This window comes from Tetrao urogallus (assembly GCF_951394365.1).
Source record: "Tetrao urogallus genome assembly, chromosome: 2".
Lineage (NCBI taxonomy): Eukaryota > Metazoa > Chordata > Aves > Galliformes > Phasianidae > Tetrao > Tetrao urogallus.
The window spans coordinates 85,837,283-85,854,874 of NC_136814.1; the positions used below are offsets into that span (position 1 = coordinate 85,837,283).

At 36.2% G+C, this 17,592-nt stretch overlaps 3 protein-coding genes across 8 annotated transcripts in view; all 3 read left to right on the top strand.

The window, feature by feature from the left end:
- DST (dystonin) overlaps positions 1–17,592 on the top strand; it is a gene marked incomplete at both ends in the record, with an annotated part of 293,792 nt that overhangs the window by 161,494 nt on the left and 114,706 nt on the right. For all 6 annotated transcript variants that reach the window (XM_079550071.1, XM_079550072.1, XM_079550074.1 and 3 more), the window contains 10 exons: positions 193–319; positions 1,406–1,589; positions 2,380–2,537; positions 2,647–2,825; positions 3,027–3,165; positions 3,920–4,113; positions 6,350–6,512; positions 7,015–7,098; positions 7,187–7,294; positions 8,105–8,203. In XM_079550071.1, coding sequence (XP_079406197.1) covers positions 193–319; positions 1,406–1,589; positions 2,380–2,537; positions 2,647–2,825; positions 3,027–3,165; positions 3,920–4,113; positions 6,350–6,512; positions 7,015–7,098; positions 7,187–7,294; positions 8,105–8,203 — 1,435 coding nt within the window. The remainder of the gene's footprint in view (positions 1–192; positions 320–1,405; positions 1,590–2,379; positions 2,538–2,646; positions 2,826–3,026; positions 3,166–3,919; positions 4,114–6,349; positions 6,513–7,014; positions 7,099–7,186; positions 7,295–8,104; positions 8,204–17,592) is intronic.
- On the top strand, positions 9,719–14,614 carry LOC306944273 (uncharacterized protein; the record flags this gene model as incomplete). Its single annotated transcript, XM_079532758.1, has 3 exons — positions 9,719–10,354; positions 11,810–12,139; positions 12,368–14,614. The coding sequence occupies 3 exons, from the start codon at positions 9,719–9,721 to the stop codon at positions 14,612–14,614; spliced, it is 3,213 nt and encodes a 1,070-aa protein (XP_079388884.1).
- On the top strand, positions 15,145–17,037 carry LOC306944275 (desmoplakin-like; the record flags this gene model as incomplete). Its single annotated transcript, XM_079532760.1, has 1 exon — positions 15,145–17,037. One exon carries the CDS (start codon positions 15,145–15,147, stop codon positions 17,035–17,037), a length of 1,893 nt encoding a protein of 630 aa, XP_079388886.1.

A 17,592-nucleotide genomic window follows, 5' to 3' on the forward strand; every position in this document is an offset into this window, starting at 1 on the left:
TTTTTGTTTCTTTATGTAGAGAAACAACAGTCCTTTGGGTTAGAGCCGAGGAAACAGTTGCTTTAAATCTTTTTTCAATATGAAACTTGGGTTAAACTGCCTTTTTTTTTTCTTTTTTTTTTTCCCTTTTCCTATGTTACTCCAGTATAAAACATGTTTTCTCACCTTAAATTGGACTTTTTTATGCTTCAGGATTGAACAGCAGTTTCAGAACGTTTTGGCCCTTTGGCATGAGTCGCATGTAAACATGAAGAGTGTGGTTTCCTGGCATTACCTGACAAATGAAATTGAAGCAGTTAGAGCTGGCAATGTTGCCTCGGTATGTATTATGTCTATCAAGGGACTTTTAGACATTTACCAGGATATAGGCTACAATTTCTGGAAATATTGTATGATAAATTTACACTTATCCTTATCTTCTGGAAATAGCTGACAGTGCACCACTGTGAAACGTTCTGCCTTGATCTGAGCAGCCTTAACAGACATTACATGAGGAAGGTGGAGAGAGATGGTATCATGAAAATTACCTGTAGCCTTACTATACTAATCTCTCTACTTTCTTATTGTCATTAGAGGAATGGGATCTGTTGAAAGTAATCAAACAGTGATTAAATCTGAATTTTGTTTTGGAAGAGTCTACCTTTCTGCATTTATGTTGCAGGTATTTGGGAGGTGATCTTCCCTAGTGAAACCTCCCATTAATTCATTACGCTGCGATTTCTTAGTGCGAATGTTGCATTTAGCCTTTCAAGCTGAAGGCAGTTGAATACTCATTCCTCTCTAATCATTTATTTCATCCTTATATATGTCTGTAATTTGAAATTCTAAATTGATAAATAGGATTAATTTGTCAGATATACAGATCAAAATACTGTTCTGTCTAGCTAAAACAATGTGATATCACCAAATTATATGCTGTTGAATATACAGCATGAATAATATAGGGGTTTGTTATACAGCACTGGTATATATCTGTTTTCAAACTGTTGCAGTAATATTTGTAATACCCAAAATGACTTTTTAAATCCACTCTTCCCACCATTGCTGTTGGGGAAAAAGGAACCCGAAATAATAGCAAATGTGATTCCTCTGACTTGCTGGCTGCCTGTTTGTTGCTATGTGACATAGATGGAGAGACTGTGTCTGGTGTAAGATTGGCTTAAGAGCCAGTCACTGGCTTTAAATACAGAAAAGGATTCTGTTTTGCATGTAATCTACGGAATGTTCATCTGATACCTGTCAAGTGGACCACAGCCCAGGAGCAACAAGCTTTCAGGACCACCATCTTTTAACTTCTACTGCCCTAATAATTGGTTATTAATTCTTTTTGATATGAAGTGTTGCAGACAACTGCGTGAGTGAGGCATCATTGCTGACCATACCTTGGGTTTATGATCTGTTACAGATAAAAACAATGCTGCCAGGTGAACATCAGCAGGTTCTGAGCAATTTGCAGTCCCGCTTTGATGATTTTGTGGAAGATAGCCAGGAGTCCAAAATCTTTACAAGCTCTGATACCGCACAACTGGAAAGGGAAGTTAATATTTGCAAGCAATACTATCAAGAGCTTCTGAAGTCTGCAGAAAGAGGTAAGATGCCCTTACGTATGAGATTGCAGTTCTTCATAAATTTAAGCTCTAGAGAATTACTGTTGTTGGTATTGATCATGTTTTGTTTGTTTTTTTTTAATGGATAAAGAGTCATTGTTTTAACAGTGTGTACAACTGCACTGTATATAAGATCTAAATTTTGTTAACTTTGTATTTATTTATTTATATAAAAATATTGAAGTGTTAACATAGGTGGTACACAAAAATGTACCCCCAAGATTTTTATTTTTTTTTTTCACTCCAGTAAACTGCTCAGTAAGGTTTTCCTTGCTCTTTCTGGTTGTTTGAATACAAACTGACAATTTGGCTAAGTTCATAACAGAATTAGATCATTTTTAATGCAAGTAAATTATTTGTTTAGCTCCACAGACTGCCCATAGTTACTGTTCTCTTAACTGTTCTAAAATACAACAAGCACAAAAAGCGTAAAATATTTGTTCTGATTTACTGTCAAGTATCTGATGAATTACAGGAATGCAATAGTTTAAAACCAATTGATGCATTAGCGTAGTTCCCTGTACTTAAGGAACGGCGTGCTGTCCTGTCCTGTCCCTCTGAAAGAGTAGATTCAAAAAATATTCCTTGAGATTTCCTGTAGTGTCACACCTGATGTGTCTGACTAAAAGAATCAGGCACTGAATGTGTGGCTTTTCAGTTGTTCATAAAAAGTCCTGCAGAATGATGGCTTTTTAAAGACTTTTGAGAGAAGACAGGGAGAAATTGACAAGGTGACTTTGTTTGCTAAAATTTGCCTTGTTTCTTTCAACAGAGGAGCATGAAGAATCTGTTTACAATCTGTACATCTCCGAAGTCAGAAATATCAGGCTCCGGCTGGAGACCTGTGAGGAACGGTTAATCCGACAGATCCGGACCCCAATGGAAAGAGATGATCTACATGAAAGCGTCTTTAGGATTTCAGAGCAAGAGGTGATACTTTAAGAAAATCTGTATTAAATAGTAAGAATTACCTAGGAAGTTGAGTATGCATTATATCGATATAGAATAAAAACATTGTCCATCACCTTTCGTTTTACAGAAGCTGAAGAAGGAGCTGGATCGACTGAAGGATGACCTGGGAGTCATCACAGATAAATGCGAAGAGTTTTTCAGTCAGGCTGCTGGTTCACCTTCAGTTCCCACCCTGCGCTCTGAACTCAGCGTTGTTATTCAGAATATGAACCAAGTTTATTCCATGTCTTCCATTTACATAGATAAGTAAGTAGTCGGTCATTTCCCATCACGCATACTTTAGTTTGTAGTTTTCTCTTCAAAACAAAGATATTAGTAGGAATAATATCTGATCAAGGAAAAGAGAGTTAACATGATTTTAACATTGTGTAAGAGTACTCCATTACATGAAATGACTGACAAACACAGGCATGCTGACTGTTGTTATTATTTGTTACTGTTTTTCAGATTAAAAACCGTGAATTTGGTGCTGAAGAATACTCAAGGTGCAGAATCATTAGTAAAACTCTACGAGACTAAGTTATGTGAAGAAGAGGCAGTAACTGCTGACAAAACCAACATTGAAAATCTTATGGGTACATTAAAGGTGAGAGTTGACTTTCCCTGGGCAAAGCAAACAGTAGGAAATAATCCGTCTCATAACACTCATTCTGATTAAGCATAAAATGCATAAAAATACATAGTTTATCAAAAGGTGGCTTGTGCATTTGGAGGAAAGTGTGTATTAGCACCGATAACTCAGAAAAACCTCTCGAGAACGTTAGGAATTAAATAGTTGTATGTGCATGCTTGTAATTTGGTAATGACTTGCAGTGACTGAACTTCCAAGAGGGTCAGTTATTATTACTGCAGTAAGACTTTTTCTGTCTCTGCAAAAGTAATGTGTGCTTAAGGTAACATAAATAAATTATGTGAATGTGGCCTCAACAACTTTCTTGCTGCTGCTGTGGTATGGTAATTGGGGTTTCCTATGAAATTTAGCATTTATCTTTGAGGAAGACTAAGACTGAAGGTCGGAATTGTTCATATGTTGCATATAGCTCGTTTCAATATTGCAAATGATAAGTAATGATGAGTAATGGTTTTTTTTGTTCTTGTTAAAGTGACTGGCATCTACCTTTTTTATTTTTTTGAAAGCAGTAATTTATCAGATAAGTATGTTAATTTGCTAGTTGTGTTTGATTCTTTTGTTGCTCAGAACTATTTTGCAGTTCATAGCTAATTAGTTGCTTCAGACCCATTCCAGTGCCATTCCAGTGTCTGAGCAACCAGGTGTGTTGGCTCATTCATAGCACTGTAATTTAGGAATAGTTTACAGTTTCTCATTTACTATGTTCTAGCAATGGAGATCTGAAGTAGACGAGAAAAGAGAAGTATTCCATGCCTTAGAGGATGAGCTGCAGAAGGCAAAGATGATCAGCGATCAGATGTTTAAACTGCACAAGGAACGTGATCTTGACTTTGACTGGCATAAGGAAAAAGTTGATCAGTTAGCCGAGAGGTGGCAAAATATTCATTCTCAGATTGAAAATAGGTTAGTATAACTTTCTGTTAAAATCTGGTAATGTTTTCTGCTGCACTTGCTGCTTTTTTATGGAAAATAGTAAAAAAAATGAATGTTAATACAGGTTAGCGTAGTTTTCAGCAGTATTTCTAAAACATGCTAAGATCAAGGATTCTTATCTTTTCTATGCTGTTGACGTTACTGTCCATCTTTTCCATGGGAAGTACTTCTGCCTATTTAGCACAAAAAGACTAATAGAATATTGAAACTTTATTTAGTTTCTTACAATTTACTGAGATGCAGTAGAGAGAAAGTGTTATGTTTTCTTTCCAAAAAAAAAGCCTACAGAAATGGCTTGCTCTCCTATCAAAATGCTGTCTGTTTGTCCATGTAATTAATTCTGACAGACAAAAGTCATGAGCTGATTCATCAGTTATGATTGGGTTGATGTTTATTTACTTTTAATGACTCAAGTGCTAAGTCTGGAAGCCGTTAGCTTCCATTGTTTTCTGTGATGATTTTGTCATAGCTACCAAATTAAAAATTTTTGGCAGCATGCACATATTTTTCTTTTGGTGTGCAATTGATTTCATGCAGTCTCCGTATACAAATGCAATGCTGCTCTAAATTAACTTAATCAGTATTATTACCATGATGCTATTGGAGAATAGTGCTCAAATGCACAACCTTCACAAGTTTAGATACTGCAGGACACGCATTTTAGTAATTCTGAAGGAGGTGTCCATACGTGACATTTCTAGAATCACTTTTCCCCTCAATCTCTACATTTTTGTCTCCTTTGTGGTATCAGGAAGTTAAAGAAGGCTTTAATACACAGCCTGAATTTATTTCCATTAAAATCTACTTCAATTTGTCGTTATAAATAACCCAAGTGGGAGCATCAAATACAGTGCTGTTTACTTAAAACTTCACGCAATAACCTTTCACACTTTTGTCCTCCTTTTCTAAGGGGTGAATATCTACTCAGGTATAATACTGAGATTATTCATTTGAGTTAGCTAACTTAGTTGGCTCTGTTTAGCATTGCTAGAAATTCAAAGACAGATGGGGGAAAAACTGACTGATTTAAAGATGATTGGAAGAGAATGGCTGGCTTTAAATCAACTCAGATTTTTCATCATCTGATACTATGACAGAATTGAAATGATAAAACATTAGCTTTCACAAGATACTGAAGTTTCCATATTTCCTCATAAGGCAGTCATAAAACAAACGCTGTCCTTGCAGGGCTGTGTTCTGAATAGTACATGCTGAATAAGTTAATACTTAGAAACTTCTGATGTAAATAGGACAGATTGTGGTTGTTGCAGCATCTAGTGGTAAACAAACTGCTTTCTGCAAATGCTCACTCTTCTGCTTGCTAACAGCTTGACACTGATGATCATTACATGGAAATTATATACAAATCTTGGCTGATCCTTCCTTACTTTCATAATTATTAGCATAAAGCTGAATGTGAAGCCTGAGCAATGTTGTAGCCTTTGCTTGCTCTTTTCTTGCTCTATTTTTGGCATCTTGAGAACAACGTTACTGCAATTTGAAGTACTTAAAATCATCCTATAAAAAGTTTTGAAGCATGTTTATCCATGAATATGCAGTATTTTGGATTAGTCCTATTTATGCAAAATTTGAAGAACCATGAATGAGTAGAGTGTCAGTAATTCTCATTAGAATGGAAGCCGATTTCAAGAAATACAGAGTAGTTTTTGTCAGATGAAAAATGTAATTTATAAAGGGACTTAGCCAAGAAGACTGTGTGCTTTAGTGCCTGAGGATGTCTAAAGTCCTTAGTTTTAGAGTAACTGCTGCTGTTTTGTGGGAGGCAGGGTATAGTAAACTGCTACTGAACTCCACCACAGCTTTTTGTCATTTTGATTCAGATACTCTGACTTAGAATTACTTACGGTTGCAAAGCCATCTATCTGACAGCATGCTTAGGGATTCCTGTGCTCACAGCATTTCAAGCAATTTAGCTCGCTAATGAAAGATACGTGCCGGTTTTTTTCTAGAGTCGGATTTCTCTTGGGTGTCACTTAAGGCAAATGAAAACATTCATCAAGCTTTTCCTAACACTTGAGAAGTTAATTCACTGTTCAGTTAGTGTTATTTTAGGATGCTTATAGCAGAGCTAAGTATGTTATAAGCAGAGCAGAGCTACAGCCTTTAAAGCTATTTTTGGTTTACTGTTGTACTTCTTGTCTTTCACATTCATTTTCACTCCGGCATTTTTGTAAAATAAAATCAGGTTACGTGACTTAGAAGGTATTAACAAATCTCTGAAGTACTACAAAGATACTTACAATTCATTGGACACTTGGATTCAGCAAGTGGAAGATACTCAGCGGAAGATTCAAGAAATCCGTCCTGAAAATAGCAAAGCATTGGCTAAACAGCTGAACCAACATAAGGTATGGAAGCCATCTCACTGTAGGAGTGCACTGCTGCAATGACTGAACTCAAGTATCAGTTGAACCCAATGGTATCAGTTTTTTCTTGATGTAATAAGCTTATAAATCCCTGAGAGTTTATTGTCAACATTCCAAATTACCAGCTTCCATGTTCTCCTGTTCACAGTGCAGCTAACATTATTAATATACCACTCACTAATTGTTACCATTCTATAGTCAGACTAATTTTGGTTCTCTGATGTTCACAAAAATAGCAAATGAAGTGGTATATCCTCCTTTATTTTGAAGTTTGCTCACAAGGTATTAAGCTTGACAGAATTTCCTTCACTTTTGTACTCTATACCAAACAAGGCCGAGACATGGGCTTAAGCATGTAATTACTTTTATCCACTTGAAATGTACATATTACATGATTTATTGATGTCAGATAAAGTAGCAATAATAATAACAGCAATCAGAAGCATCACTTTTTAAGATGAAGATGTGGGTTCATATTTTACAGATGCTGGTTTCTGAGATTGAAATGAAACAAAGCAAAATAGACGAATGCCAGAAATATGCAGAACAGTACTCAGCTGCTGTGAAGGTAATAAATACTGATATACTTAGAATCCTCATTTACTGTCATTATCGTGTGGAATGCTGACCATTTTGTGTATTTTATGTTTTTACAGGACTATGAGTTGCAGACTATGACTTACAGAGCTATGGTTGATTCCCAACAAAAATCTCCAGTGAAACGGCGAAGAATGCAAAGCTCATCAGACTTCATTATTCAAGAGGTAAATTGGTTTCTTCTGACAGGAATATTTTCTTCTTGAAAATATTTCTTCTTTGGAAAGTTTTTTTCCTTAAATTTGAGTAAATAGAATTATATTATTTAGAATTCATTAATGAGTGAATAGAGTAACTCAATCAAGATCTTTTTGTCTGTAGCTAAATGCTGTGACAAATATTAAATTGAGCATTATGCAGAATTTAGATAATTTTAGTGCTACTGTTGAATAAAAGTCTGCAGATTATTTAAAAAATCGTCTGAGAAATGAGCTTCTGGAAAACCTGTTGATAATAGTTACCTTTGGACTGAGTCTTGATCACAGTAAACAGGGGAAGCTTTAGTCCTTGCTATAATAAAATGTACTGATTCTGGGTTTCAACTGAGGCAGTTCATCCCTCAGCCTTATATGAATGGGAAATGTGAATCTGTCTCCCAGCTGTTAGAGAGAAATAGTGAATGGCACTACTTGTCTCCTCTTTTAATGTGTTCTTACAGAGAAAAAGAATTGAATTACTATTAAGTCAAAACATTATCATCTGTTTTTTTTCTGCTTATGGATCTCCTTGTAGATCCCTGTAATTTATTTGTACGGGTGTACCCTGTTGATTGCTTTCAACTGTGCAATGGAAACAAGGACCTTGGAATGGAAATCAGGGTTTTGGAATAAAAATCCATGACTTTCAAACCAAAATCAAGATAGGTTCGAGGGGAGTTATTATTAGCTCTTTGAAGGTCAGTTCTAGGAGATGTCTTTTATGTGGCATTCAGTGTGTTTTCCTCTCTCTTCTTGTCTTCCCCATTTGCTTCTCTGCAGTTCATGGATTTACGAACTCGTTATACTGCCTTAGTGACTTTGATGACACAGTACATCAAGTTTGCAGGTGACTCTCTGAAAAGACTGGAAGAGGAAGAGGTAAGTCATCCCCTAAAAACCAACCAAGCAAAAAGAGCAGCTAGGCAAATGAAGAGCAATATGTCTGCTGGACTTATTCACAATGGTAGTAGTAGATACAAATTACTGGAATTCCTTAAATGCTGTGCCTTATGCAGGAATGTACGAGTGTTAAATGGCAACTAACTAAATTTTAATTCAGATGAGCAAAACCACACCGTCCATATGTTTTACTTGTTATTCCAGTGAAAAAGACTCTATGACGATAAACTGTGCTAGGGATGCAGTTACATGCAGAACATTTCAATACTGCAGTACTCGAGGGCTCAATATTTGGGATAAAGGCAGTCATTAAGCCGAGGGAAAAGTCAGTGTGCATATGCTGTTTGATATCCTGAGTAGGTCTTACTTTCCATAATGTGTGTTCTGGTCCACTTGCAACACATGAGAGTTTTTAACAAGTAGTCCTATAATTAGTTGTGTCTATATAAAATATAGCCCTAGAGTACAAATGTCAATTTTTTTTACAGAAAAAAACATAGTTCTTTCTTCAAGGAAAACGCAGTTCTTCTCCTGGCTTTTTCTTCCTGCCATTTCTAGCTTTTGAATGCCTCTGAACAAACTGTTAACACTAAGAGCATGCATCTTTGTCCATCAAAAAGTTATAGAGAATGCAAATGAAAATAGATAACCTGTTTTGATAGATAGCCTTTATAACTGAGAATTTATCCTAACAAATAATACTAACCGTATCATGGATAAAAAGTTGAAGAACAAGAACTGAAACAAGGACCAAGATTCGTGTGAATGCTTGTCAAGAGCTAATAGAGTCTTTTGAACTCCTTTGAATTTCAGTCTGCTCTGAAACCCCAGAACTTTTTTCCAAAATCAAACGTTCTCCACCCAAATCCTGTCCTACCCCAAGTTCTTCTAAATTTCCGATTACTTCTTTGAAGATAACCTAAACAGATTCCCAGTCTCACAGTGATTTGCTGAGTTTTTCTTTATAATCAGGGTAGCAAATTAGAACATGAAAAATCCTTTTCAGAGGAGAAGTAATGATATTCTTTTCCTGGGATCAAACCTCTGAAATCTGTGATTGTCTCAAGATCTTCTTCCATGACAGTCTTTCTTTCTAACTCTCAGTAACGGCATTAAGATAGCTCAGAATAGAGAAAAATAAGATCACTTGCAATCTCTGTTTAATTCACGTGCTGTCATGCTCAGAACTTACCAGATGAGAGTGAACTCCAGCAACCTGTGAAGTCAGCTGAAGTCTTTGAATGTTTGGGATGTAACGAAGTGGAAAGTACGCCTAATGAAAGCACAGTGGATGTGGAATATATGCAAAAAGATAACTCTCCCAGGAAACCTAAACACACAGAAAACACACAGGAAATTCAGAGAAGAAAATTAGACAGATCTGATAAAAACAAAACTGATAGAACTTTAAAACAGTTTTTAAGTGTTAGTGATCAAGAAAGTAGCATTAATGGCAACAGAGAATATAAGCTATGTACAGAGCAAGACAATGTAATGGTGTTTGATGATCAAAGTAAGGAAGATGATAGAAAAGACTGTTTTCTTTCAGCTGAGACCTATGTGAGAGGAAACAATAATCCTGATCAGCAGATTGTTAGTGGAGAGAGACTGAAAATAGAGGGAGAAATAAATAAGTTATCTGAACTGGATGAAGTACATGAAAACAAAGAAATAAAAAGATCAAGAAAAGCACAGAGTGATCCAAATTTAGATACAGAATTGTTGGGAAATGCACAGGAATTAAATACACCATCAGAAATGATTTGTGGAGGAGGGAATTATTTTCCAGAACATAGATTAGGTAAAAAACTTTTGTGTTGGGAAGAGACAGTTAGTGAGAAGAAAATATCACAGGGTAAGATGTATGGCTTGGACACCATAAATATGAAAAGGAAGGAACTGAGTGGAGAGAATGAGTTAGCACAGGATGAGAAATACAAAGATTTATGGCTAGTTGCAGAAATGGAAAGTAAAGATAAAGGTCAAAGCACAGGCATACCTGGAAAAAACACTGAAGTCCAAAAAACATTCTATGAAAACACAGTAAGCAAAATCTCCCTTGAAAAAAGAGAGAAGCCAAAGAAAAAAGACAGTGGTAATGAAGATAAATGGCGCCCAACTATAATTAAGGTACCAGAATTTTCATGTGATGCAAATGGCATAAATAGGCAAAATTAAATTAAGAATGATTCTAAACCAATCTAAATCAACAGTTGAATCTCAAATATGTCCAGATCAAATGAGTTAAAGTTGATTGAACATAATTTAAATAATCAGTATTCTAATGATATAATAATTTTTGTGGATTTAAGATGATTTTTGTTTCAGTTTTCATAAATTTATCTATATGTTCATTTGGTATTACTATTTAATTGCCATCCTTTTCTCCACCCAGCTAATGCTCAGCCTTAATCTTAATTAGAAGTAATGGAACCTAACATAATTTAGTTTGTGTCCATATACTTTTGTCTGTTTCAAGCATAATACATTAGATTTTATGCCTGTGAGAGCATGTAAAAAGATTGGGTAAAAAAATCAATGTGTTGTGTTGGCTGGGATCTGTTCAAAATTGTCTATGTGATAGATCAGGGGAAATATAGAGTGAAACTGAAGAAGCTGCCTCTGCATTAGCCTTTTAGGAAATACATATGTCATGTAAAAAAAATAAAATAAAATCAGGTAATCTGGTAGATTTGAGCTAAGATAATGTTTTGTTTATTTGAAGATATTGCTGTAATTCCCTTTCAAGCCATGTTTGTGAGATCATAGGAATTAGGTTATGTTCTTACCTCATGTTAGCTCGTGCTTGGTACCTAATACCATGATAGTGCTAATGAAGGTGAGATTTGTATGGTTTCAACTGTATTCTTACTGGTGAATGTACATCTGCTTATTAGAGCTTGCCTTCACCTGCCAGCATGTGAAGTCTACCATCTCTCTGATTTTCATGAGGATTTTCTTAATTACTATGTTTATGTTCTAACTGTGTCTGTACTGCGGAGCAGCTGTGCTCCTGGTCCCCTGGCAGAGACAGTGAAGGTGTATGGAGCACACTACAGGACATAGATTTATTGGAGAATAGCTCCCTTTCTGGTCATGATGCATCTCGATTCTGTCTCTAAATGCTGTTTCTTTCCTTGGAGGCGATTTCCAGATTTCTCTTGTGTTAATTTTGCTTGCGAGCATAAGGAGCTTCTTCCATCTCACACTGAACTGATCCAAAAGTGGCAGTTTCTCCTTGGGAATTCTTGTACATGGTGTTTATCTCACTGTTTACCTATTTGGAGAAAAAAAATGTATGCAAGCTGTTTGATTCTGCTAACAGCTAAGAGGCATCAGATTGAAGTGAGTGGCTTTAGGACTTCTTCGTTATGTGGATGTCTTTAAGAAGGGTTTCATATTTGGCTAATGGTAACTTCCTGAACGTTACTGTATCAAGAGAAGGTGATGGTGGTGGGAACTGCTACCTTCTGGACGTACCATGTATATAAGAGTAAGTATTATCCATTCTGCTTTTCAAAGAGCCTAATGTTCCATATGCCATATTACAGAAGCTGCGTTATAACTTAATTTATTTTTCTACAGATTTTAAGGAATAAGGAGGCATCAGTGCGTGAGGCATATTCAGATCTAATGGCACAGAAAAACAGCACAACTGATGAGAACAGAAAACTCATGGGAAAGGTAAAAGCACTTGAGGAGATGCTGGAGAATGTGAAGAAACAAAAAATCCAAGTGGAACAGGAGCTCCCCAAACTGAGGGAAGCTGCAGAAAATGAACGGAAGAAGCAGCAAAAGGATATGGAAGAGATCTGTCTTCAAAAGACCAAGGCTGAGCAAGAAGCAAAACAGTGTCGTATGGATCTAGAGAACGCTGAGAAAGAGAAAGCAGATGCAAAGCACGAGTTGGAGTGTGTAAGGCAGCTCATTTTTCAGGCAGAGACACAAAGAAATATATTGGAAGAAAATCTTCGAGCTTTTCGAAATCAAATAGAAGAAAGCACCTTTACCAGAAGAAATCTTGAAGAACATTTAAGAAGAAAAGATACTAATCTTCATGATTTAGAGCAGCAAAAAAAAACCCTCATGCAGGAGCTGAAGCAAAAAACAGAAGGAGAGGAGAAACTTATGAAACTGATAAAGCAAATGGAGGAAGATCTTGAGTTTAAAGGGTATCTATCAGAAATAAACCTGCAAGAAAAAGAGAAGACTGAAACCAAAAGAAAAGTTGTTGGAGGCAGGTACACTGTGACTAGAGAAACTTCCCTGCCAACTTACACAGCTGGGCAAGGCAGCCAGTGTAGGATTGATTCTGAAATTACAAGTTTCCAGAAAAAACAAGAAGCAAAAAAAGTAGAAGAGCTTAAGCATAAGGTGGATGAGCTAATCCTCGCTAACAAAAAAGCTGATAAAACCATAAAAGACCTCAAATATGAACTAAATGAAATCGAGCTTCAGAAATCATCAACAGAAGAAAAGTCTCGTTTATTAAAAGAAAAATTAGATGAAGCCAATAGTGAACTTAAATGCCTAAAAATCAAATTGGAGGAAAAAGACCAAGTAGAGCAAAGCTATCTGCAACAGCTGAAAGAACTTGACAAGCAACTACATAGAACCACAAGTAAAGCTGAAGAGGTAATGCAAGAAGCTATAGATCTTAAGCAAATTAAGATGAACTATCAGGAGGAACTGAAATCTGTTCAGCAGGAAAAGATACAGCTAAAAAGAGAAGTAGAGGAATTAAGTAGATCACAAGCAAAAGCTGAAATCACTATCAAACATTTAAATTCACAAATCAGTTCTCTTCAAAAAGAGACACTGGAAGCTGAACACAGAATGCAGTCATGCAAAGGAGAAGCAAATTATCTTCAAGACCAGTGTAAGAAAATTCAGGAGCAATTGCTTCATAAAACAAGAAGAGAAGAAGAAAACCTGCAGGAAATTCAGATGCTAAAGAATGAATTAACCAAGAGCAATCAGATGTCGGAAACATTGAAACGAAAGATAGAGGATCTTAATAAATGGAATACTGAAACAAAACTACGGATGAAGCAAATTCAATCCGAGTCAGAGAAGATGACTTTGGAAAAACAAAGTATTCAGAGGAAAAATGATGCATTAAAAACCCTAGCAGATGGTTTCAAAGAGCAACTGCGTACAACAAATGAGCAACTGCACAAACAAACCATAATGGAGCAAGAATTCATATGTAAGATCAAAAGCCTAGAAGATGATCTTGGTAAAACAAAAGACTTAGTTAGTGAATATAAACAGAAATCTGATAAACAAAATGCTTCTGCCCTAACCGCTGACCTAGAGATTAAAAATCTAAATGCCCAAGTGTGTGCTCTAACCACAGAAAAGAGAGTGAATGAGCAGAAAGTACAGCTGCAAGAAGTTCATATACAAGAGCTAAGTAGTAAATTAAAAAAATTACAGGATGAACTGCATCAGAAGACTCTGGATGAACAAATGGCACGCAAGAAAATGATTCTGTTTCAGGAAGAGTCAATCAAATTTAAGCACTCAGCAGAGGAATTTAGGAAAAAAGTAGAAAAATTACTGGAATCTCATAGCATCACAGAAAAGGACATTTCTGGCATAAAATTAGAGTGTGTTGCTCTTCAACAGGAAAAACATTTGGCTGAGGAAAGTATCATGCTGTACAAGAGACAGATTGAAGATCTGCAAGAAAGGCTTAAAAAATGTCAAGAACAACTACAACAAGGAAAGCATGCTGAAATGGACTATCATCAGAAGTGCAGGAAACTTGAGGAAGAGTTGGAAGTGCAGAAGCACCTGGTTGAGGATGTGAAACAGAAGATGGACCTGCAGGTCAAGGAAAGTGAACATAGGTTTCTTTTGTTTCAGAATGAACTTCAACAGGACAATAAAATCAAAGATTGTGGATTTAAAATGAGCTGTGAGAGAAGAGGAAATGAGTTGAATTACCTGAATGACAGCTCGTCTAGGGAATCTGAACAGCATCCTTCACATGTAAGACCTTGTTCACCTTTGTTAAGGCAGAAACAAGAGAGAACAAGTTTTAAATCTGATCAAATAGAAGAAAATACACTGTATGTGAGTGCTGATGATACAATACCAAGGGAGGTGCAGTTCCAGATGTCAAGAATAAATCAATCACTAGAAGATGCAAGATCACAATCCTATACAGAGTTTGTTTCTCAAACAAGTACGCAGTTCCAGATAACCTTTGATAAATCAAGTGAAATCACTGGAATATCTGAAAGAGACAAATTGAGAAACAGGAACCTACACAGTTCCAGACAAACAAGTAGGCCTGGAGAAGACATGAAACTTGAATTAGGATTAGTAAAAGTGCATCCCTTGGAGGTATACATTAAATTTTGTGAGGGTTTGCCTTCCTAGTGGTGGCTTTTACTATTCTATTTTTTTTATTTATGCTCTATCACTATTCTTTGTTCTCTCTTATGTTTCTTATGTTCATACGTTGGTGAAGGGGACCTCTTCATTTTCACTTTGTTGCTCAGCTTTTCATTAAACTGTTGTAGCAGGCTTGTTAATATCCAGGAAACACATTATTTTATGTGGTTTGTTGGAAATAAGATTTCACATACACCATTGTGTCATCATTGGTCAAAATGAGCTTTGCTTAACAGTGCATCTAATAACAACAAATCTTGTTGCTTAATCTAATCCTATTCTGATTGCTGAATAAACATTTGAAATGATGAATGCATTCTAAATCTCTAGCTATCTATATTTCTGTGCTGTTCAATGCTGATAACAGATCTCCTTTCTAATATATTCAGGTTCTCCCTTTTGTTTCTCTGGTGGTGGATTTAGAACTGAATTATGTGCAGCAAAGTTTTGCAGATCTATTTCTCACTGTGTCAAAAAATTCCTGTTTACAGATAGCGAAGAACAAGCAGTATGACATGCATGTTGAAGTTACAACATTAAAACAAGAGAATGACAAGACATTTGGTAATGAAGAGAGAATGTTTGAGGGATACAAAACATCTGAAGGGTTTAGGAGAGAAGACTTTGCAAAGATGAATTCTTTCTTAGGAGAAGAGATTTTGAGAACTGTTGATATTGCTACTCAGTTGGAATGTTTTCCAGAAGAATATGATGATATTAAATTTCAAGGTCTTCGACGTGATGTAACTGCCAGACAATTGATTGAAGTTAAACTTCTAGACAGGCTTACTGTTGAGCATCTCCATTCAGGGCAGAAAACTATTGACGAGGTTCAGAAAAGTCTTGAAAAATTTTTAACTAAACCTACAGCTATAGCTGGAGTGTACCTTGAATCCAGCAAAGAAATACTGTCTTTTTCATTAGCAACAAAGAGAAGAATCATAGGGAAGGCAGTGGCATTAGCATTTTTAGAGGCCCAAGCAGCTACTGGTTTCATCATTGATCCTACAACAGGTCAGAAATTCTCTGTTGATGATTCAGTTGTTAGAGGGCTTGTAGATAGTGAATTCAAGAGCAGACTGCATGAAGCAGAAAAAGCTGTTTTGGGATATTGCTGTTCTGGTAAAGTGGTATCTGTGTACCAAGCTATGGAAGCTCGACTTCTAGAAAGAAAAAAGGGTAAAAATATCCTTGAAGCTCAAATTGCAACGGGAGGGGTTATTGACCCCGTAAGAAGTGTTCGTGTACCTCCAGAAACTGCAGTGCAGCTTGGCTTGCTTAATAATACGATTCTGAAGTTTTTGCATGAACCTTCTAGTAATGTGAAATGTTTTCATAATCCAAACAACAGGAAAGCTATGTACTACTGTGATTTGCTAAAAATGTGCTTGTTCAGTGTTAGCAGTAATTGTTTACTGCTTCCAATTGGTGAAAGGAGAATAAGCAGCCCATCGGCAGAGAAAAGTCATAGAATTTCTGTAGTAGACATCAAAACAGGAGCTGAAATGACTTCCTATGAGGCTTATAAAAAAAAAAGTGTTGATAAAGCTACGTATCTGGAGCTTTCAAAGCAGGAATTTGATTGGAAGGAATCAACGTGTTTTGATTCAGATGGGAGTTCTTTTATTTTGCTTACAGACCATAAAACTGGTGTGCAGTTTAATATTGAGGACGCCATAAATCAGGGTAGAATTGACAGAGCATTAGTCAATAAATACAAAGAGGGCTTAATCACAGTTAGTGAGTTGGGAGATATTTTACTTAGCAGTTCACAACCAAAGAAAGACCTAAACAGTCCTATCGCAGGATTTTGGCTTTCTGAAACCAATGAAAGAATTCCAGTTTTGAAAGCCTCACGCAGAAATCTGGTAGATAGAGTTACAGCCCTCAGATGTCTTGAAGCTCAGGTCAGCACAGGAGGCATAATTGATCCATTTACTGGGAAAAAGTACAGTGTTTCAGAAGCTTTGCAAAGGGAATTAATTGATGATGGTTGTGCCAAGCAGATTCAGCAATGTGAACTAATCTTTACAGGGATCATTCACCCCGTAAGGAATACAGTTATGTCAGCTGTTGAAGCTATGAGTACAAATGCCCTAGACAAGGAAATGGGTATGCGCTGCCTGGAGTATCAGTACCTGACTGGTGGGTTGATAGATCCGAAATCTCATTCCAGATTGACAATGGAAGATGGGATTAAGTGTGGTGTTATTGATGCCATCACAGCTACAAAGGTGAAAGATGAAGATTTGTATGTTAAAGTTATCACATGCCCCAAAACAAAGAAGAAGCTAACCTACAAAGAGGCTTTAGAGAGTGCTGTTTTTGATTGCCACACTGGGCTACGATTGTTAGAAGCAGCTCAGCCCATGAAAACAGGAATTTCTAGTCTGTACTATGCTTCATAATAGAGATGATAGTACTTATTTGGGGTCTGATTTAAAATCGATTCAAGTTAAGGAAAAGGTCTACAATGACTTCTATGAAAGTTGTAAATTATGTTGTCTGATGGAGTTGCTTTGAAACTAATTAGTTTAAACAGCTAATTAGTATACACTGGTAACCTGGAATTAGGTATTACTTGCTATAAAGTGTAAATCTTTAGGTAAAGTAAGGCAAATTAGTAATGTCAAAAAGCAGAGTGTGTTCAGGGTGTATCTGAAGGCTTTATCAGATGTTACCTTCATGTAGGCATTATAAACTGGAAGTTATAAATCAGTGAAGCTACTGTATATGTGAAATGCATACATTTAGGTGAGACGAGTCAGATTCTTCCATTAAAAACTGAAGAGAGTGCCCATTTTGTGAGTGAAGATAATGCAGTATTTCATACAATTCAATTACTTCATTTAGTATTACAAATCAGTTTGCAAATGTAATTTATTGTACATGGGTGGCAAAACAGTGTACAAGAGTTAAATCTGCAATTCAGTAAGCAAGCAAATATTTTTTCTCACGCTGAT